Consider the following 23,330-nt stretch of genomic DNA (forward strand, 5'->3'; position numbering starts at 1 on the left):
ATCCACTATGTGCCAACTATCCAACAATAACTTATCTTCCCTCCAATCAGAAAAAGGAATAATAGGAAAAAATTGAGGTTAGACAATTTTTTAAAAATATAAAACTTTACAAAATATTTCAAGCATATCGTCCGCTACAGACCATTACAATATACACTCATGTGCCCACTGCTCAGATTGAACTGGTGCTTTTACCACATTAGATTCAAAATTTGCCTTTTTTTTTTTTTTTAATAAAAAGCACATCACACCTAAGCCCAGCATCCCTCTCCCTTCTCCCTCCCTCAGAAGTAACACTTGCTACTTGAGCCTCTTTCGGTCAGCTTTTCATTGGGTTGCCTTTCTTTTAAACTTAGCTGTGTGACTTCAGAAATAATTCTGTGTTCTATTTCCTATAGCTTTTCTAGGTGTCGACAGCAAGATGGCTTGTGTTGGCTTAGTCAGCTTGTTGCTATTGCCAGATGTCAGCTCAGATTGTTAATGTAATTAAAATACTGCATTTCTCCTTACTGTTAAAATTTTTTCTATTATTACATATCTTTTATTTTCAAATATGCTTTGTTTTGGGCTTGTGTTATCTTTTTTTGTCACATCCTTCAGAGCAATACCAGTGGCATCCATTAGCACAGGCTGAGACCCAGTGTCCGAAGGAAAGGCAGGCCCTGATCTGCACTGTGTCCGGCAGGGGGATGCCATCACTGGTTGCCATCCCCTTTAGCAGGGTGAGTATGAGAGTACCCTAAGATCTGAGCTCAAGTGCCAGCTATTCATACCATCAGTGGGGAAGGCAGCTGCCCAGCGCCCGGAGACGGAGAGCTGGTGAGAAGATGAGGCCCCTCCTGCTGGCCAAGGGGCCACCAGTCCCTAAAGAAAGCGGAGTTCCTGTGTGTCACTCGACACCTTTAAATTCACGAATCATCCGCCTCAGGAAGAATGTGCCTTAGGATTGAGCTCCCATCCAAAAAACCCCCAAAAAACAAAAACAAAACCCAAAAAACAACAACCCCCCCAAAAAAACCCCAAACAGACAAGTACTGAAAAACCATCCTACAATCCACAGCCTATACAATAAAGCTTCTTAAAAGAGAAGTCAACACAGAACCTCTGCTTCCCTCCCTGACCCCACCCCTCGACTAAACCCCGTATAAGGTCATTTCTGACCTCTGTCGTTGAATCGTGATGCTTAGATTTCCTTTTTTGTATCATGTGCTTTTCACAGCATTCGGCTCTGTTGACCACTGTCTTCTTGAGATCTTTTCTCTCCTTCTGCTGAACTGTCCTTCCTCGCTTCTCCTGCTGCACCTGGGTGATCACTGTCTGCAGAGACACCACTCTGGATTCCCCGCTCACACACCTGTCTGTTCTCCTACCTCCTCAGTGTCCATGCTACCCTCCTCACCTAAAAATCACAGGCACCCCAAGTTTAGGACATCCAAACTCATCAGCTGGTTTCATCACCCCATAACTTGTGATTCCTCTCACAGTGTCTGTCTGATTAGATATCATGAATATTTCCTTGGTTACCCAGGTCAGAAACCCACATACCACCCTTAGCCTTCCTTACCCACCGCAACTTCCGCGTGTCCCACCTCCTGCACAACTGACTCTCCGCTGCCACTGCCCCCTAATTTCTCACCTAGCTCGTAACTGTGCTCTCCTTGCACCCCTCTGGGCATGTCTTTGTCCAACCCATTCTCTAATGTGCAGCCTTGAGCCGTCTTTCCAAAATGAGCACGTTTCATTTTCCTGCTTCAAAAAGGAAACTTGCCCAAAACCTTTCTGGTAAGCTCAAACTCGTAAGTATGGCATAAAATCTATGATCTGTTTATCCTTCTTGGTGCTTTTCTCTCCTGATTTACACCCCTCCCAATGTACGCATGCTGCTATGGACTGAATGTGTCCCCCATGAAATTTATGTTGGAACCCTAACTCCAGTGTGATGGTGTGAGGAGGTGGGGCCTTTGCGAGGTGCTTAGTCATGAGGGTAGGGGCCTCAAAATGGGATTCGGGCCCTTATAAAAGAGACCCCGGAGAGCTCCCTTGTCTCTTTCACCATGGAGGGCACAATGTAAACGTGGGGAGACTTCAGCTTGCAAGAGGACCTCTCACCTGAACTTGACCCAAGCTGGCACCCTGATCTTAAACTTCCAACCTACAGAACTGTGAGAAATAAGTTTCTGTTGTTTGTAAGCCACCTAGTCTATGGTACTTTGTTAAACAACCTGAACAGACTAAGTACTCACCTTTATTATGTTCCAACCACGTTGGGTAATTATACTTCCTCCAGTCTCTCTCTTCTGCCTCCCAGCCTTTGTACCTGCTATTTGCTTTACCCAGAATTCGCCTCCATACCTGTCCTGCCTAGCTAACTCCGGTTTCATCATCAGAATATGGCCTCATTGTCGCCAGTCAGGAAATGTTCAATGAGCTTTTACTATGTGCTGGGAATAATGATGAATGCTAAGCATTCCAACAAGCTACTTCTCCCTGGGGCCAAGGCATGAGCCTGGGCCTGCCTAAAGCCAGCCTCCTGGGCTTCTCCTGCTAGCATTTGAAAGTTCTTTCAATCATTAGACGTGGAAAGTTTTAAGTGGAAGATCTATACCTGGCCAAAAAGGAAGTTCTCTCCTGCCAAATTTTATTAAAAAAAGAAAAGAAAAAACAGCAGGCACATTGCAATGGAGAGACATTCTATGAAATAACCTGACCAGTACTCTCCAAAACTGTCAAGGTCATCAAAAATAAGGAAGGTCTAAGAAATTATCACAGTCGAGAGAGCCTAAGGAGATATAATGACTAAATGTAATGTATCCTGTACGGAATTCTGCAAAGGGCCTTCAGCTATAAGAAAGGCTAAGGAAATCTGAATGAAGTGTGGGCTTTAGTTCATAATGTATCAGCATTGGTTAAAGTTATGACAAATGTACCGTCTAAGATAAGATGTTAACAGTTTGGGAAATGGGGGCACCTGGGTGGCAGTCAGTTAAGCGTCTGACTCTTGGTTTTGGCTCAGGTCTTGATCTCCGGATCTGATCTCTGGGTCGTGGGATCGAGCCTGCATCAGAGCTGAGCATGGAGTCTGCTTAGAGTTCCTCTCTCCTTCTCCCTCTGTCCCTCCACCCTGCTCATGCTCTCTCTCACTCTCTCAATAAATCAATAAATCTTACCAAAAAATTGGGAAACATGGGGTATGTGGGAACTCTATAGTATCTTTACCAAATTTTCTATAAATCTAAAACTACTTAAAAATAAAAAGCATATATATATTATTATATATGTATATTATATATAATATATAAAAATATATATATTTCAGTGATTTAGCGCATACAATCACGAATGCACCATACTTGTTGTTGCTGTCCCACACAATACAGAATTCATCAGAGGGGCACCTGGGTGGCACAGCGGTTAAGCATCTGCCTTCGGCTCAGGGCATGATCCCGGCGTTATGGGATCGAGCCCCACATCAGGCTCCTCCACTATGAGCCTGCTTCTTCCTCTCCCACTCCCCCTGCTTGTGTTCCCTCTCTCACTGGCTGTCTCTATCTCTGTCGAATAAATAAATAAAAAATCTTAAAGAAAAAAAAAAGAATTCATCAGAATCCTTGTACTTTTAGAACAGCGCTCGAACTGTAGCAACAGTCTGGCCCTGATTACAGACCAGAGTCTAAGCAAGAAAGGGAAATGAGTAAGAACGTGGACCAAGGTCCTGGGATACGCACACAGTGCTGCCAGGACGGATGGAGCCTGTGTCCCAGGGAGAGTGAGACGCACGCGTGAGAGGTGGTTGAGAGCAGAGTGTTTGAAATGGAAATTTTGGTGGATAACAAGGTCTTAAGCACGCTTACTGGTAGCCTGACTTAGAATGGCAGACAAGATCTTCCTAGGAAGGAAGGTCAGGGACCTGGGAGGCCAGAGTGCTGGCAGGTTCTTCCGTAACGATGTTGAAATCATCAAGGAACGTGTGTTGGAGAGAGTGACGATAACCAGGTTCCAGTAGTTTTTAGTGGGGAGTGACCCAGGTGTCCGCAGCAAGGGAGGGATGGCCTGAGCTTCTAAACTCTAGTGTCTTAGGAAGGAAGCAGGGACAATTTTTTGCGTGTGACAATGAGAAGGAAGGAGGGCATCTTCCTCACCTCCGGGTCCAGTGACGAGAGAGGGAAACCAGCTAACACTTAAGGGGTCTGCAAGGAAAGGCGTGACCTCACAAGAGATCTCGGTTTTTGTTAGAGCGAACGTGGAAGGGAAGCCATTAAGGAGGTAGGGGGTATTTTACTAACGATGTGACATACATTCCAGGGATGGTGGCAGGTTTTGGGGAAAAGGGGAGGGTGTGGAAGAGAGGCAGTACTGAGCTGCATGGGGATAGCAAGGTTTCCACTTCCAATACCGATGAAAATAGAGATGATATGGCAAACATAAATATATTGAAATACCACGCCCTAGACAAAAGCAACGCCCACACAATCACCGTGGCAGCACGAGGTCTGTCTTAGCCGTTTGTACAGGAATTTCCACCAAAGGGCACCACCATCATATACTAAAAATAGCTACTCACACTGTGGTTTATGGGTCCAGATTCCTAATGGACTAAAATGTCAGGAGCATATGACTGTTGGAATAAAATTCCGTAGTTTGTCAGTTTCTCCCTGAGCAAACTGGTTCAGAAAGTCAGGTGATAGTCATTCAGGCTGTTTCCTTATATTGGATGTATTCTGAATCACCCTGTTGTCTACTTTTCTGTTAGTCTTGATAAAAGTTCATCAAAGTTTTCATTAATTTTTTCTGTTTATGGCCTACCTGTGCCCCTGAAGGAAAAGTACTTTCAGGAAAAGCCTGTGCACCAGTATAAATTAGGAAGACAAGTACATGTGACTTACTCTCTCACTGCCTCACATGCACGTATAAATGTAACTTGAGGACTTATTTTCTGTCTTTATGGGTTGCAGTGGGGTTCAGTGAACATGCAGCTTATTTGATCTGCATATTAACTGCATCCTTGATTTATCTCTTTCCGGGGCACCTGGGTGGCTCAGTGGGTTAAGTGTCTGCCTTCGGCTCGGGTCATGATCCAAGGGTCCTGGGACCGGGTCCTGCATCGGGCTCCCTGCTCAGCGGAGAGTCTGCTTCTCCTTCTCCCTCTGCCTCCCTCTCCCCCTGCTTGTGCTCTCTCGCTCTCTCTCTCTCTGTCAAATAAATAAATAAATAAATCTTAAAAAAAAAAAAAGAATAAAAAAATGTCTCTCTTTCCTTCTTCCTATTGTCCCTTTAAGTCAACTTCCTCGGTTGGCAACATGAAAATGTGTCTGCCCTGCTGGTAGCCTTGTTTGACTTTAGTTGAGCTGCAAACAACTAAAACTCAGTCTTTTTCATGTGAACTGATAACTCTGTTATAACTTTCTTTCCTTTAGCTCTCCCCCTCTGTCTCTCCCTCTCTCCCCACACTCCACCTGAGCACAGGGTCTTACGATCCTTCTCTTTCTGGTGCCATCCTAGGGGGAAGAAAACTTCCTTCTAGGTGTGTGTGTGTGTGTTTTAATGCAGAAGGAACATACTAATCAAACTGGTCGGGGGGGATGTTGGCAAAGGTACCTAGGGAAGTGTTAGTGACGCCATCATTAATTAAGGCAGAAAAAATGACATCTCAGGAGCATTGCCTTTACCCCGCTGCTTTCCAGTAATGGATGTTTAAAGTAATAATTTGGTCAATAAAGTTTTTGTTTCAAATCTGTTCAAAAAGTTAGAGAACTCTGTGTGCTGAGATTAGGGGCACTAATTTTTTGTATTTTCCAAATTCTTCATAATGAACACATGTTCCTTTTATAATCAGAGGAAAGCTGTTTTAAAAGCAAGATAGTATGTAACTTCTTTAGATTTCTTTTTTTAAAAAAGACTTTTATTTATTTATTTATTTACTTTAAAAAGAGAGAAAACGTGAGCCTGAGTGGGGGAGGAATAGAAGGGGGAAGGGAGAGGGACAAGCAGACTCCCCACTGAGCTCAGAGCCCAAGAGACAGGCTTGATCCCAGGACCCTAAGATCATGACCCAAGCGGAAACCAAGAGTCAGATGCTTAACTGATTGAGCCACCCAGGAGCCCCTTAACTTCTTAAGATTTCTATGGAAAATCTGATACACAAGGAAATTGAAGCCGTGTAATTGGGCTGCTGAAATCCTCATCCCAATATGCTGATACTGTTAAAAAAGATGAAAGGGTGATTAAAATTATAGTGTTGATGGGGAGAGTGGTGAGGGATGGAAAGATAACTCCTAGCTTTCCTTCCACATAATAGCACATGACAAGTAGAAAAGCCAGACTCTTGGAGTGATTTACGTGTTTCTGCTGAAGCAAGAAAGCCCTTAGGATGGGTTTGCCAGAAAGATTTAGGCAAGCTGCACAAACCGCAAAAAGACCAAGGAAAGTGGAAAGAGAGAGATGTTTGAAAGAAAGCTGAGAAGGTGTTTCACTTCTATTTTGCAGTAGTTACATTGTGGCAAGATAGGAGTGTTACAGTCCTTGAGTAAGAAAGGAATAAACAGCATTTGGCATGAGTTATTCATTATCAAAATATTCATTATCAAAATGGATATAATTTCCTAAAGGTAACCGTTATGTTGATAGAAGAGAATGGGCTACTGTGGGATTATAAAGTAACTTTACTGTTCTCAGAACTGTACCTGAAAATCCTCCTTGGCTACTTCTTGCTTCCCACCCCTGGATGAAATTTCCAGTAGGACTCATCATTTCATAACTTTTCTCCTCAGTCTTAGATCGTATCTAGTCACTTTTAGTCAGTAAAAATTCTCATTTTGGTAATTAAATGCTTGGCCTGGTATAATACTAAAAGCCTTCCTCAAGTTTCTTCCTTCCCCAGGTCAGACCTGCGATGGAGGGGGAACCCTACTTGGTGAATCTTTTCCCTCCTTCATTGCTTCTCTTTCCTCCCACTCTGCCATCCTTGGAATCTGTCCCTCCTCTCATCCTCCATTAAAATGCGGGCTGGAGTAAAGCCTGTTTCCAGTAGCTTCTTTCCAGGAGTTTATCTGGGCTGTTTAAAAAAAAAATATTCCTAAAGGAACAACTTGTACGTGGAGTATCTTCAGGGATTTTTATGTGGGGGGAGGAGGAGGGGAGGAGGTTCAAGTAGCAGAGGCAATTGTCTTTTCAACATCTGGGACTGAATGTCCCACTTCTAGAATGGGATTTGCAAGGCTATTAAATGAGAACCCCCCCACTGCAGTGCAGAGGGACGTGGGACCACCGAAGCCGGAGAATGACAGCTTCCTGCCCCACCTCCCCTATCTTGCTTACTCCTGTATATTCCAATTTCCCCCAAGAGAGGCTTTCTGATGTGCTGGCTCACTGACCCTCAGCATGGCTCACACGTGGTGGGCAGAGCTCAGCTGAGGCAGAAGCCCCTGGCCTTGCTGTGGAGGGGCGGTTGCACTAACCAGGAAGCGCTGCTGCACTTGCAAAAATTATGGGGTGCAGCAGCTGGGGGGAGCGGTGCGAGGTGGGAATTATCCTGGGGGCAGCTCCTCTCACAATGGTGTCCCCCAGGCGAAGGCATGCAAGGATTGAAGAACCCCATCTCCCTGAGTCATCGTTTCACTAGTCAACACACTTCAGGGAGATCTTCAGTGCCTTTTGACCCAATCCACGTTTTCTCTTTGTGTCCACACACTCATCAAGAAAACCCGTGAAATGCCCTGCTGACTACTCAGACACTGATTATGTTTAGAGCTGCAGGTTGCCATTCTGGGGCTAGAGATCCCTATGAAACCACAAATTCTAATTCCCATGTCACTTTCACCATCAGTGGTTACTAAAACGTCACCTGCTATCCTGTGTAGGCCCTCAAAAAATTATTTGACATGAAAAAAGTATGTTCCTATTGAAATCACTGATTTGGACACAATGGGACTCGAACCCAAGTCTGAGAATGGTATGTCATTGGAATTAGCTGGGGAGATATTTTTAAATCCCCGAGCATGGTCTTAGTTTTTAAGAAGGTCCACGGATGGTACTGATGTGCCAAAGTTGGGGACCATTGAAAAGTATTTCCCAATGGATCAATCAGGCAACTCCTGGAAAAAGCCAACGAGGAGTATGGCTCCATCAGACGTTGGTGAGACATGCATGAGACAAGAAGGCAGTACCCCAGGTCATATGGTTTCTTCCTTATTGGCTTGCTAAGGCCAGACACGGTTCCAAACAGGGTGAGGGAGTTAGTGTGGAATAAGGACGGAGTGAACCTTACAGTGGGGGGAAGACAGGTTAACAAGTTAACTATGCTTTAACACAAGCTCTCTGAGTACCTCTTAGGTACTACAGTATAGGACGGTGGATACAGTGGATGGACTGACCACCTCTGCTTGAGGTCATCCAGGAAGCTACACAAAATTGGGGACCGTTTCAGTTGCATCCCTTGGAATCAGCTGGACAAGACACAGGGAAGAGCGTCTAGGAGAGGAAACAACACTGCGCAAACACCAGAGATGAGACCGAGTATGGCCCACTGTTCCAGGTGGGGGTGGGACAGGATAGGAGGAGAGTAATGGACAGAGAATGGCAGGAAGTGTGGCAGGGGCCAGTTCCCCAGGAGTCCTGCATGCTAAGTACTATCCGGGAGTTTATTCTATGGCAATGGAAGGCTGCTGAGGAATTTAATCAAAGAAGTGACCTGAGGCAGCAATCTCCTGGAGAACCAGTTAGCCGGGCACCAGCAGAGGCAGGGAGAGAGTTGGGGGCTCTTGGGATAATCCTGGTGGGGAGCTTCTGCAGCCATTAGATCAGGGTTGATGGAGTGGCTGACTGGATGACCTTGGCGGAGGGAGGGAGAGGTGTATGAAATGACTTCCCAGCTCAGGTCTCCGTGGATGGAGGCAGGAGCAGGGTCCCCAGACCCGAGCAGTACGGAAGGGTGATCACACTGGGTGTGGACGGTGAAAAGTCCAGCTTTGTGCTGAACTCTGGAAACATCAACAATCGAAGGGAGGTGGAATCTGGGAGCAGCAGCCAGAGAAATGGGAACGTAACTAGGAGAATGAGAGTCACAGAAGCCCAGGGAGCAGAACATTTCCAGGAAGGAGTCTTGAAAGTTGTCCACAGTAGGACGTGAGTTGAAAGCTGTCAGTCGCTCTTGGCCTCGGGCAAGTCAGAGCAAGTCCAAGGTACCTTCAGCAGAGACGTTGTGGAGGCCAGATGGCCTGGGCTGCCCAGGGGCCTGGGGAGCTGGGCAGGGAGGCGGTGGGCCGTCAGGAGGACCAGGATAGATCCCACAGGCGCTCGGACAGGCTGACACCTGGCCTCTGGGTTCCGGAGGAAGAGACCTGAGCGGGCCTTAGTTTGCAATGTATTAGCAAAGTCTTCTGAAGTTATAATTGGGTTTATTTCTCGGCCTAAATTTTGATTACAATGGTGAATAGGGATTACAAATTATAATAAAAAGAGTGACACTGACAAGGAAGAAAATTTTGCCCGTGGCACTTGTCAAAAATACACCCATTTGGAGGCCAGAGGGAGGGGGCGGAGGGCCGCTGAGTCTGGCGATTCTCTGACCCTGCACCGCACCCACTCGCCCGCCCGCTCCCCGCCGCTTTGGGGCTCCTCAGCCCTCCGGGGGCGTGGCCACCTGCAGCCCCGCCCCGCCGCCCGCGGCCTCGTGACCTGTCAGTGTGCGGAGCGCGAGGAAAATGGCCGCCGGGTTGGGTGAGGGCGAAGCGCTGGAAGCCGCCGTCTCTCCCTTTCCCGTCTTCTGACAGCGCCTGCGGCTAAGCAGGCCCTTTCCGTTCGAGCTGTGGGCACGGTCCTCAGGCCGGACTGTGAGACGGTCAGTGCGATGGTCGGCTTCGCGGGATGACGGGGAGAGGAGGTGGGGGCGAGGCCCAGCGGGGAGGGGGAGAGGCCGGGAGTCTGGCTAGGCGAGACCGAGTGTGGAGGGCCCGCGGCCTGGTGAGGAGGGGGCGAGGCCAGGTGTGGGGGCCCGCGGCCAGGTGAGGAGCGGGTGGGGGGGAGGGGGCGAGGCTGAGTGTTGGAGGGGCCGCGGCCGGAGGGGGAGGGGGTGAGGCCGGGTGTGGGGGCCCGCGGCTGGGCGCCTGGGGAGCTCGAGGTCTGGCTTTTCCCGAGAGGCCGCGCCAGCCGGAGCGCTGGGAAGCTCTCGGGCTCGGTGTCTCCGGTGTCTCGGTCCGCCGAGAGGCGCTTGGCTGGAGAGGGGGGAGGGGGGAGGGGGCCTTAGTGAAACTGTTGTCTTTTGTGCAGCCGCCGCTGGCACACCCTGCATCTCGGGACTCGCCTTAGCTGGTGCCGTTAAGGCAGGTGTTCCAGGTTTCTTTCCCCGGGCTTCCAAGGGCGACGTGGTTAGTTTTCTTCCTTTGCTTTCTTATCGGGCTTGATTGCTCCATTGTCCTGTGCAGGCCTTTAAGTGCCTGACAAAATATCAGCAAGGCGTTGATTACGATGCTTCCATGATTTATTTATAGGGAAACGATTTGTCAGCCAGCAATATTGGATTATTTTTCTTTCAAGTTGTTTTGACATAGAGGAAGGTTAAAACCAATGAAGAATGTTTTCTTACTAATAACTGTTTGTGGAACCATCTCTGCCAGCCGCTAGGGGCGCTGGCTAAAAATGTGGTTTTCCTAGCCTTACCCTCAGAAATTCCCGTTCAGCTGGCCTGGGGTGTGGCTCTGGAATCACCCCTTTCGATTCCAGGGGGTTATTCTGATGTTTTATCATTGCCCACACTTTGACAACACTGAGGACTGAACTTCTAAAAACGTTTAAAGCACGTTCGGGAGCTGATGGAAAGCCAAGGGGGAGTAGTGCTGCGGCTAGGTTGTGTTCTTTGTTCTCTAGCTTTAGTCGCATGGAGACTCTCACCAGAATCTTTTTGGGGTGCTTGTTAAAATGTCAGTTCTGGGCTCACCCCAGATCTATCGGCTGGGATTCTTTGGGGGAGAAGCCAAGGAATATTTGTACTTGACATACTTGACAAGTAGCTCTGGTGCACACAGGTTTGAGAATCCTTGGTCTGCATTCTTTGTGTGAATGATTTCCAGATCTGTTTTTACAAATACTGGGTGGATTAACCAACGCAGCTTTTTTGGAGCACCTCAAATTCAGGCTGGCCAAAGCACCCCCGTGGCCAGAGTGGTGAAGATGGAGGGGACCATCATCCCGAAAAGTCCTGACTTCCTCCTGAATTCCTTTTTTTGTTAATGGGTACACCCTCCTCCAGTCACCGATGCTTGGCATCTAGTCATCCTTGACTTTTTTTTTTTTTTTTTTTTTAATCTGCAGTCACATAGTTTCTTTGATTTTTACATCCGGATCTCTCTTCTGGGTATTTTGGTAGGTTAAAATGTCAAATATGGGGGATTTTATATTGTTCAAGATCATATCTGTCGTTTCTTCTTTATTCCCACCACTCATCCCCTTTCCTGTGGGTTGTTTTGGTGGTTCCCTAACTGGTGTCCAGAGTTCTAATTCTTTGTGTTTTTCTATCCTGGACCACATACACTGCTGGGAGATTAACTTTCCTAGGTTCATGCCAGTGTGCCATCTCCCTCTTCCTGCTTTTGCTCAAAAACTGTCAGTTTCTCAGCTTTATCTGTCATTATGTTAGGGCTGTTTAGAAGGCAAGAAACAAAGACTTACTCTTTTACCTCAGGGAAAAGGAGATTTATAGGACTTAATGAGAATCAGCAAGAAATCAGGACCCAAGGCAGCTTCACCTTCTGCCTCTCTCTCAGGAGCTGCATTTGTTCTCTTACTTCTCTATTCATATCTGTTAGGTTCTCTCTCTGCTGACTGGTTATCTCAAAACTGTATCATTTGGCACATGGCCCATAATGACTGAGTCTTTGGTTTCTTATTACCAGTTCTAAAGAGAGGAATCTCATTGGCCCGGCTTATGTTTTTGAGCATTCACATGTCCCAGATCATGTGCCCATCGCTGATAATGGCTGGTGGTAGAAAACAGGGCCGTTGAGGGTAGCAGAGCCTGTGAGCAGGCAAAGACGTACAGAAGAGGCACGTTTAGTACACCTATGCAGTTAGTTAATTTGACAGTTACCGATGATGTTTCTACTTGGTATATTCCTGTAGTAGGTTCTGGTAATATAAGAACAAAGGAGAGACAGACCTTATCCTTGAAGAAGTTACAGATCTAACCAACCACCCTCACTTTCCAGTCTTAGTGCTTACTTTTTACTTACACATTCCATCCATGCTATTCATTGATTCTTGGGTTACACTACGTAGTCACTTGGCTGTCCATGTTTATCTTCACGTGGGAAAACCAGGGTCTAGCTGTGCGTGCCAGGCCAGTTCCTTACAGTCAGGGGCTGCTTTTCTCTTTCTTAGCTCCAGTTTTGTGCCAGATATAAGGTGGGTTTCTTGCCTCAAGAATTTGGAGTTTAGAGTTGTGGACAAGAATGAGTAAAATAGTATATGAGCAGTCAAAATTTAGATATACCCACAGGGATAGGGTCTGAGATCAGGGCCCTGGCCCAGCTTACAGTAAGCAGCCAGTCAGTGGAGGCTTTCAGAAGCAGATAATGTTAGAGCCAATCCACAAGGATGAGTAGGAACTCTCCAGGCATATCTGTGGATGGGTGGGCTTTCTAAGCTGAGGGGGGCAGTAAATGCAGAGGCCTAGAAAAAAAGAAAGTGTGGGACAGCCAAGGGTTGCAAGCAGATTAGTCTGCCTGGACCTGGAAGAGTGGATGTGAGTAGGGAAGCAGCTTTGGGTCAAGGGTGGGAGGGATGGGGCTGGGAGGGGAGACAGAGATGAGGCTGGAATGGCAAGACGGGGCCAGATTGTGAAGGATCTACAGGTCTTCACCGTCATTATCCAGAATTGTTTATGAGTCCTCACTGTTCTGCACAGAGCAAAGCTCTTCATAGGAATTACAGAATTGATTCTTTACAGTGGCTTTCAAAGGCTTTGAGGGTTCAAGTCCCTTGAATAACTTGCTAGTAACAAAGCCATCATCTTTTTGTTCTTCCAGCATGAATTTATGGGGACTAACAGAAGGATTTTAAAAGAAGTGTATTTTAGCTCACTCTTGCTTCAGTGTGGCAACTTGATTGAGGTGGGGGAAGACTGGAGAGAGGAGACATAAGTTGGGGGACTATCACATTGATCCAGGTGAGAGATGGTACAGTAGAAATTCTTAGGACAGGTGCCAATACAACGGTTTTCTCTTTTCTGGAAATAGTGCCAATACTATGTGACCTTGTAACCCCTTCCCAACCCTGTGACTATAGTTAATTGGTTCCAGTTGGCACTTGACCCAACCTGGGACTTTTGAATCTGGGAACAAAGAATAGTCTGCTTTCTCTGTTTTGAGAAACTATCTGATTTGGACTAGATAGCTGTTGGCAGCCATATTCCCATTTGTGTAGAAGAAGTTGGTCTATAACGAAACTAGATTAAGTCAACAGAGAATGAGAATTCTACTGGCATTTGAAGTCCAATGGCACCCACCTTTCCCACAATGTGGTTATGGGAAATAAATCAGTATCCTTAAATAAATGTACTGTTTTGCTTAAGCTAGTTTAAATTTGTCCCTTGTACCCAAAGGAGTCTTGATTAGCATAGGTGGTGAAGGCCCTAAACTAGGGCTCTGAGAGTCTGGTTGGCTGATGTCAGATGTTAGGAAATACATTAGACAGCAAATGGTAGTGGTTGTACTCTGGAGAGTGTGGTTGATGCTTTGATACAGTGGACGTGAGGATGGTGTTCCAAGTGGAAGGAGTAAATTGAGCAAAGTCCTGTGTGTGGAGCAGCATGCAGGCAGGGACAACTTTGAGTGCTTCAGCTTGGCTGGGCTGTGAGAGGGAGTGGAGCTGGTATAAAGAAGAGTAGTAGTTGGAGGCAGATCCTGGATGCCTTACTGTGGTAGACTTGACCCTATAAGATGTGAGAACAAATGAAGGCATTGGATATTGGTGACGACTGTTAATAAAAATCTCTTACTGGTTTGCAGTGGTAGAAGTATCATATTCTTAAGGATGTGATTGTACAGCATAGGGAGTACAGTCAGTAATATTGTAATAACTTTGTGTGGTGATGGATGGCAACCAGACTTAGGGGGATCACTAGGTACGCTTGAAATTAATAGGATATTGTATGTCAGTTATACTTCAGGAAAAGTATAACATTCTGGAAAACTAGGAAAGTTTCTAAAGAAAATAAAAATTACATTAATGCCATCACCATTTGATCTGTTTCATTTCAGTATTTAATAATGTATATATTTACAATAGTTGAGCTGTTGTATATGTAGTTGTGTTTTTGTTTTTGTTTTTTTTTAATTTTTTCTGCCACTGAAACATTTGGTGACTGTGTATTATTCCACTGTGTGAACATATAATCATTTATATAATCTCCCGTCTCTTAAGTTTCTTGTTCTTATGAATAAAATTGTGTTGTATTTAAAATCTTTGTCCATGTTTCCTGTGTTTTTAAAATTGATACCTAGGGGCGAAGTTACTGGATCAAGTAACATAACTTTTTTTGAGGATTTTGGCATTATTGAAGTACAATTTACATCAATGTTATTTACCCTTTTTACTGTCCAGTTCTGAATTTTGACAAATGTATATAATCATGCAACTACCACCACAAGCAGAATATAGAATAGTTCCAAAACTCCCCAAATTCCCTTGTACCCCAATGTAGCCTCCTCATTCTCCTTTAGACTGACAACCTCTGATCTTTTTTCTGTCCATGTAGTTTTCCTTTTCCAGAATGTCATATAATGGAATCATATAGTGGAATAGTTTCTGTCTTCTGGTCCCCAGAGATAGACCTCTACTCCATATGCAAAAGACATCACCCTATCCCAAGGCCCCCCAGAGTCTCAGCTCATTACAGCATTAACTCAAAGTCCAAAATCTCATTTGAATCTCAGCAGCTCTCAAGTTCTAAATCTCATCATCTAAATCAGGTATGAGCGAGACTCTGAATAGAGTCCATCTTGAGGCATGATTCCTATCCATCTGTGAACCTGTGAAACTCGAGAAATAAGTCATGTGCTATAAAATTCAATGTGGGGACAAACATGGGATACCAGTAACTGACATTACTCAAGAAGGGGGAAAATGGAAGGAAAAAAGATGTCTCCAGTCCCAAGTAACTTTATTCTCTTAGAGCAAGAATTTTTAATTTTGGTGAACTCTGATTTATCGCTTTTCTTTTTTTTGAGGACCATGCTTTTAGTGTTATATCAAAGAAGTCTTTGCTTAATCCAAAGTAGTCTATATTATCTTCCAGAAGTTTTGTGCTTTTGGATATTTAAGTCAATTTTAGTATATGCATTTTGTGCAAGGTATGCACTGAGGTTTGTTTATTTACATTTGGATGTCCAGTTGGGTAAAACAACATGACTACTTTTTTTGAATTTATGTTCTATCAGTGGTAGATGGATAATAAACACACAATATGATATATTTGCAGTGGTGGTAATTGCAACGGATAGCAAAGCAGGGCAAGGTGGTGGGAGTGTGGGGACCACTATGGAGGATGTGCGAGGTTGTTACTATTTTATATCACAGGGTTAGGTTAGAATTTCCTAATCAGGTGAGTGAAGAAAGTGAAGGAGGGAGCCATGTGCATTTCTGGTGGAAGAGATTTAGGCAGACAGAATCCCTGAGATGGCACAGCGCTTGGCGTGTTCAAGCCATGAAATGGGTAAGGGGGAGTGGTAGGAGATGAGGTCACTTAGAGTCGTTGAGACCAAGGTAACACATGTGATTTGAGTTCTTTGAGAAGCCATTGGAGGGCTTTGAATAAGGATGGATGGAATTTGACTCAGTGCTACTCCAGGTGGGGTTCTTCAGTCAGCAGCTAAAGCAGTGGCATCCTCTGGGAGCTTATTAAAGATGCAGACTCAGGCTGCACGCACACCTACCAAATCAGAATCTCTGAGGGTAAGGCCCAGGCATCTGGGTTTTACAAGCTCTCTAGGTGATTATGATGCATAGTATAGTTTAAGAAGCTCTGGCCACACTTAAATATTTTCAGAAGATCACTGTGGTTGCCTTGTGGAGGATAGACTGTGGGGAAGGCGAGTGGAGGTAGGAAGAATAGTTGGGATTTAGATGAGAACTCACAGTGGCTTGGACCAGGCTGGTTGGGATGGAGGTGGTGAGTAGTAGTTAGATGTGAAAGATGTTTTATAGTTGAAGCCAAAAGGAGTTGCCAATAGGTAGAATGTAGGGTGTAGAGGATGAGATCAGTCATGGATAATTCCATAGAAGAATGGAGCTCGAGCTGCCATTTGGGGAGATGAAGGAGCAGTGGAGCACTTTCTCCTGTTTAGGGGTGGTGCTGAGAATGGTTTGGGGTATGCATCTGGGATTTAGATGAGTTAAGATTGAGATGTGAGTATTGGGAAAGGAGGGGTGGGCATTTTGACAGCTGAGCTATGGGGCCTTGTTTTTACTCCTGCCAGTAGAGGTGTGTTTATATAAGGTTAAGGTTAAAAATGATAATATAGTTAGTACTAAATTAGTTTTTTCCTAATCACAAATTATGTGTATTTTATCTAATCTGCCTTTAACAGGTATTGGAATAAAGATAACTACAGCTTTCTGTGAAAATGTCAGTTCTGATATCACAGAGTGTAATAAATTATGTAGAAGAAGAAAACATTCCTGCCCTGAAAGCTCTTCTTGAAAAATGCAAAGATGTAGATGAGAGAAATGAGGTAAGACCAAGTTTCCTTTTTTTTTTCTTGGTTTTTTTTTTTTTTTTTTTTACACCCAGTATGGGGCTTGAACTCACAACCCTGGGATCAAGAGTTGGATGCTCTACTGACTGAGCCAGCCAGGCACCCCCTAAGACCAAGTTTCTAAAATTAAATTCTTCTCACAAATATTTGTTGACATACACCAACTACTGTGTACAGGCATTGTGCTAAGGATACAGGTGAGTATGAAATATAAAGTTCTTAAGCTTGGTAAGATTGTTAAAAGTACTTCAAATTCCATACTTTTGGAATACATTTGAACTTACATACATGATTGAATATTGAGTTTAGATTTATGGTTGACTTTTTTTTTTTTTTTTAGATGGAATAATCAGTATTTGGGAAGTTTGATTACTTAAGTCTGAAGTGTTTCTAGGGAGTTTTAGAGAGCTTCTAGACCCAATCTTAGAAATAGATTAACTAGACAAAATTTTTGAAATATTTTCTTTAATGGAACCTTAGTTCTCTTTCTGAGTTATTCATTCCATACACTTAGGGATTTTAAAGAGCCTTCGTCTTTAAGAAACAGTTAAATAGGTCGGGTGTTTTGTTTAATAAGATAAGGACATATATATTTACCATTTTCATTAACTTCTATTAGATATTTCTATTCAACAATACAAGTAAGGAAATTGTTGATTTTATTTTATCATGAAGCATCACAATACAGCATTTTAGGGACTAAAAACCTTTTTATATGCATTTTTTAAGTGTCAAAGTTTGTATTTATTTTTTTGAATTTAAGAAAAATAAAACTTTAGGGTGACCTGACTGGCTCAGCTTGAAGAGCATATGACTACTGATCTTGTGATCGTGAATTTGAGCTTCACATTAGGTGTAGAGATTACTTAAAAATAAATAAATAAATAAACTTAAGGGAAAAAACCCAAAACTTTCTTAAAACTGTATTTTCAATGTAGTGTAATTTTTTTGCCAGTGGATAAGGTGATGAAAAGTAATAAATACATATGTATGTCTGTATGCGTGATACATATATGTATCTGTGCGTGTAGACATGTAAAGAGTTTTATTTTTTTTGTTGTGGGGATAAACTTATAAAATTTATCATCTGAACCATTTCATTTGTGTTCAGTGCTGTAACTAATGCGCAATGTTGTGAAATATCTCCAGAACTTTTTCAGATCTCAAACTCCATACCTGTAAAATAGCAACTCCCTATTTCTTTCTCTCTCCAGTCCCTGGTAACTCTCTCCAGTCCCTTCTCTCTCTACCAGTCCCTGGTAACTACTCTTCTACTTTCTGTTTCTATGAATTTGACTACTCTCAATGCCTCATATAAGTGAAATCATATAGTATTTGTCTTTGTGACAGCTGATTTCACTTAGCATAATATCCTTAAAGTTCGATCATGCAGCATGTGACAAGATTTCTTTCCTTTTTATTTTTATTTTATTTTTTTAAAGATTTTATTTTATTTATTTGAAAGAGATAGAACAATGAACGAGCAGTGGGGAGGAGCAGAAGTAGAGGGAGAAGCAGACTCCCTGCTGAGCAGGGAGCCTGTTGCAGGGCTTGGTCCCAGGACCCTGGGATCATGACCTGAGCCAAAGGCACGCGCTTAACCAACTGAGCTATCCAGGCACCCTGATTTCTTTCCTTTTTAAAGCCGAATACTATTCCATTGAATTTTGCTTATGCGTTTATCTATTGATGGAAATTTGGGTGTTTTTCTTCCTCTTGTCTATTGTGACTAGTGCTGCTATGAACATGAATATACACATATGGTAAATTTTTTAAAGTTGTGGAATCAGCAGTTATTACTTTATGATTATGATTATTTTTGACATAGGGGACCTAATTTCATTAAATGTTAACTGGCATAAGGAAATCTTAACATAAAATTTTGTTATTCTATAACAAAATTTGTTATTGCAATAACCTTAGAATAATGATTTTATTGAATCAGCTCATTTAATTTGCATAGCAACATCTATAAAGAATAATGCTGTTACTTATCTTGATTTACAGGTAAATGGCTTAATCCCTTAGTTTCCTATCCCAGATATTATCTGGTAGAACCCAGATTTGAACTCTGTTCTGTTTTATTTCAAACTATAATCTGTTTATGATCTATTGCGATTCTTTGAGTTTTCAGCATAAGTTCATCTAATGATATGCTGATATTTTCAGTGTTCTATATTGAACACAATATGTTTTGGTTAGGTAACTCTTCTGTGATTATGCGTTGTCAATAATTGTTCTAAACAGATAAGAGAGAAAATTTGTAATTGGAGATTGTTCATTGTTATCAAGAGTTATTTACAAAAGTAGTCATTTTATTAGCGTATATTAGCATATTTGGAATAATAAAATGATATTTAAAAAATATTAAATTTTACTTCATAGACATTTTCTATGGGAATACTGAGAAAATAGCTTCACTTGGAAGAAGAAATATAACACATCAATAAGCACAAAATTATATTAATCTTATTCCCATAAGGAATGAAGCATATTTGGTATAGAGCTTCACTAGATATCATGCATGAGGTAGCATTTAACTGATATTAATGGTATTTATTTTTAAAATTTTTAATATTTATTTATTTAGAGAGTGCACAAATGGAGGAAGGTACAGAGGGAGAGGGAGAGGGATAATCTCAAGCAGACTCCACACTGAACATGGAGCCTGATGTGGGGCCTGGTCTCACAACCCTGAGACCATGACCTGAGGTGAAATCAAGATCAGCTGCTTAACTGAATGAGCCACCAGGCAACCCCTGATATTAATGGTATTTATATCTAGGTTAGTATTGCATCAATTGAAATTGGAGTTTTAAAATAATGATTTGAAACAGCCTGGATTGTTCAGTTATGGCTCAGTGTGAGGGTTGGAGAGAAAGTAGCTTTCCCAAGGCCTTTTTTGGCATTTTGCTTCTACAGCTTCTGATAAAATTTAAATTTTATAGAATTTTGTAAAGTTGTGTGGATTTTCTTCTCTTCTTTCTTGACCTTAAAAGTATTTAATTACTTTATGTTAATGTGTTTTGTTTCTCAGTTTTGAAAAGGTCTCCTAAAGATTACATCAATAAAATAAAATAATGTGGGGAAAATTGCCATACTGTGTTTAGCATATAATTGCTGCCATCAGTAAATGCTAATTTCTTGCCTTCTTTTCTCTCTGCTTTGTTTGTAAGCTAGGTAGCTCTTGGCCTGTGAATATTCTCAATGATGATAGATCTTTGCCCTTTGTAGAGTAGTGAAACTCAGCTCAGCTCAACTCTCCTCTCCTCTCCTCTCCTCTCCTCTCCTCTCCTCTCCTCTCCTCTCCCCTCCCCTCCCCTCCCCTCCCCTCCCCTCCCCTCCCCTCGGAAAGAACAGAAAGTTATTCTCAGCTCTTCTTGGTACAAGATTATCGTGCTGAGGTTGGACAGTATTCTCCTAGGAAAATGAAGTGGAACTTTAAATTCATGGGGTGCATTTTGTTGTGTGCTTAGAAATAGAATCGGAGGGACATTTCAAAGAAGAATTTAAAAATGTTTTAGTTTCACTACAGTTATTGGAAGAAGTATACATTCTTCAAAGGTTTGCTTTAAAGGGCAATGGTTATTGAAATCTGGTACATCTAAATAAATAGAAGTAGGACTACCTAGGAATTGGGAAGAGCAAAGAGATGTTGAGTAGGAAATATGTTTGCATTGTAGTCTTCTGGGAAGCTGAGGTAAGTATGGGACCTGTTGGGGGAACTTCAATTGGTTCAGTGTTTGCTCTAATGTCTTTTGGCTTGAGGTTATTATAAGTGGAGTAGGGGTTATGTGATTCTATGTATTCTGGGAAGCAGTGGACTTGGGGTTTACTGGGATGTGTGGAATTAGGTATGGAAGGGGCCTTTAGTGATTCATTTCGAAGTGAAAGTATAAAGTTGTCATAGCTGTTTCTAAGTTACTCTATCTCCACAAATGTAGTTACAAGATTGGTTAAGCAAGAACTAATAGAATAAGTAAATGTTTTGTTATAAGGCCTAGCTTATAAGGTAACTTTTCTTCTATCTTTGAGAATCCAGTAAAACCTCATAGTAACCTTTTTCAGAAATTATTTATCTTTTTGATTAGTGTAGCTGTAAAAGGTGTATCAGTTGAGAATGCACGTAATAGCTCCTAAAATAGTGTCTTAATCAAAGTAAGGTCTTATTTTTCTCACATGATGACAAGCTGGAGGAACCATTCCAAGGTTGATATGATAGCTTCAGGGTATCTTCCCAGGCTCCTTCCTGTCTCTCCACTCCTCACTGAGTGCTGGTGACTGCATGTCAGCCATCTTGCTACAACTCCAGCATTTGTCTACGTATGGGGCAAGAAGATGGAAAAAGACATGCGAGCTGAACTAGTCTAATTACTGAGCTGTCCTGGGAGACTTAGCTAGAGCAGTATCATGGGATCATATCCAGCTGCAAGTGAGGGTGAACAATGTGGGTTTTTTTAGCTGAGCACATTGCTACCCCTAAACAAAATCCCGTCACTCTGGATACTGGAGAGACAACTAATAGTAATAGTTTTTGCAAGAGAAACAAATGACTATTCAAGTCTTTCGTGTGGCTTGTTTCTAGTTAATCAAATTTATATCATCTTTCTTATTTGTGTTATAGGTATTTATGCACATCTATGTTATTTTTTCCCTCATACTCTAGAAGCACCTGTCTCTGTGAACAATCTGAAGTGTGACTGTGACCCCAGAAAGTAAACAGAAAACTTCTGAGTCTCTGGAGTTACTAATCTGAAAACTCTGATGTAAAATTCATATATCCTTAGGGCCATGGATTTAGGATTAATTGGCTTTAACTTATGTATTAGACTAATGACTTTGTTATCTCACTTTTTATCTCAGTTGATTAGAAGGGGGAAGGATGCTATAGAAAGCTTGTGTTAGAGCTGACAGAGGCAAGCTTGGTGTAATAATTGATGTCTGTAGTTATGACTCAATTGTAAACATGTTGTTTAAGATAATCTGTTTAACAAGTAGTAATGTGTGCACTGCTTTTTAAAATAATGGTTATAAAATATAATCAAATTTAATGTTTAAAGGATAAGCGTTTTCACCTGGAAAACCTATTTGTGCGTAATACCTCATTCCCTAATGACGTTGGTTGAATGACATATAATTTAGTATCCATTGTTAGATAAGAATGTCTGTATTTAATGCGATTTACTTTTGTACTTTGTTTAAATGAGTATTTGTGTTTAACTCTTTACTTGTATTATTCTTATAATAGCATCTGTTGTATTTTGTCAGTTATTATAATTACTTGCTTTTTTTGTATATTGCCATTGACAGATTTTTTAATTCTTTGAGCCTTTGCTCACTCATTTACTCAACAAATACTTGAGTACCTGTGTGACAGCCACTGCCCTTCACACTGGTGATACAGTATTATTATTATTATTATTTTTGCATCTACACTTATGTTGATTTTTTTTGTACAGTGTAATATTAGTTTCAGGTGTACAATTTAGCGATTCAGCACTTCCATACCATACCTGATGCTCATCATGACAAGTGCACTCCTTAATCCCAATCACCTGTTTAACCTATCCCCCACCCATCTCCCCTCTGGTAACCAACAGTTTGTTCTCTGTAGTTAAGAGTCTTTTCCTTGGTTTGCCTCCCTTTTGGGGGGAATACAGTATTAAGTTAAAAAAACAGACATGCTTCTCACCCTCATGGAGTTTAGAGCCTTTAGGAGAAATGGACAATAATAATTTGTTATTCATGCAAAAATAAGTAATTACAAACAAGGATTAGTATAGTAAAGGCAAATTAGAGGGGGTTATTAGGCTTCCTTGAGGGGTTGATGTTTGACCCAAGAGCTGAAGGATGGGTGGTAGTTAACTAAATGGATGAGACCGAGGGAAAACTTTGTGTGAGGGTCCAAAGGTGGGAAAGAGCGTATGGGTAGGTTGGTGAGGAGGAAATGGCACAGAATAAGTTTTGAGGTAGTCCTGCGATGCATGGCCACTGTAACTATTTTGGTTCTGGTCCAAAAGAACAATTGAAAACCACTGAGGATTTTATGCAGAGGAACGATGCCATATTAGCATTTTAAAAAAATTACAGATATTTTCCCCCATACTGATATACACATAGTAAGAAGATGCTTAAGTAAATATTTGTCTAATTAAACTTAATTTTGGGGTAAATTTTTTCCCATATACCTTAATATGTTTTAACACCTTTGGTACTCTCACTGTTAGCCCAGTGCTGCTCATCTGTTTCATGCCACGGCGCTTACAGAAGATGACCATGTGTGTATTGTACTTGCGGTAGATGAGTCTTGCTGCTGGAGGGAACCCTTCCCAGGACCTGGCTGCCTGGGCCCTGCTGCACTGTCTCAGAGCTCAGGAAGTACTGTATCTTACTACTGTGGCTCATTCCAGGCATGCAGGCTGGGCAACTGTGGTGTAATTAGAAGAAACTTGAGTTTAATGAATTAAGGTTTTAAGGAGGTCTTAAAAAACTATATACATATTATATATAGCACCTATATTGTTTTTATTTATTGTTTTATTTTCCTCCCTCTTGCCCTGATGAACATCTTAAATATACGGTTAA

At 42.4% G+C, this 23,330-nt stretch overlaps 1 protein-coding gene across 13 annotated transcripts in view; it reads left to right on the top strand.

Moving 5' to 3' along the window:
* Positions 1-9,680: 9,680 nt before the first annotated feature.
* KIDINS220 (kinase D interacting substrate 220) overlaps positions 9,681-23,330 on the top strand; it is a 99,273-nt gene continuing 85,623 nt past the window's right edge. For 11 of the 13 annotated variants that reach the window (XM_040622838.1, XM_040622839.1, XM_040622841.1 and 8 more), the window contains exons 1-2: positions 9,681-9,835; positions 16,578-16,721. In XM_040622838.1, coding sequence (XP_040478772.1) covers positions 16,614-16,721 — 108 coding nt within the window. In that variant the 5' untranslated portion in view covers positions 9,681-9,835; positions 16,578-16,613. Of the gene's footprint in view, positions 9,836-15,231; positions 16,722-23,330 lie in introns of those variants that run through there. The other 2 variants (XM_040622834.1, XM_008709142.2) reach the window with 2 other exon arrangements.

This window comes from Ursus maritimus, unplaced genomic scaffold (assembly GCF_017311325.1).
Source record: "Ursus maritimus isolate PB19 unplaced genomic scaffold, ASM1731132v1 scaffold_6, whole genome shotgun sequence".
NCBI lineage: Eukaryota > Metazoa > Chordata > Mammalia > Carnivora > Ursidae > Ursus > Ursus maritimus.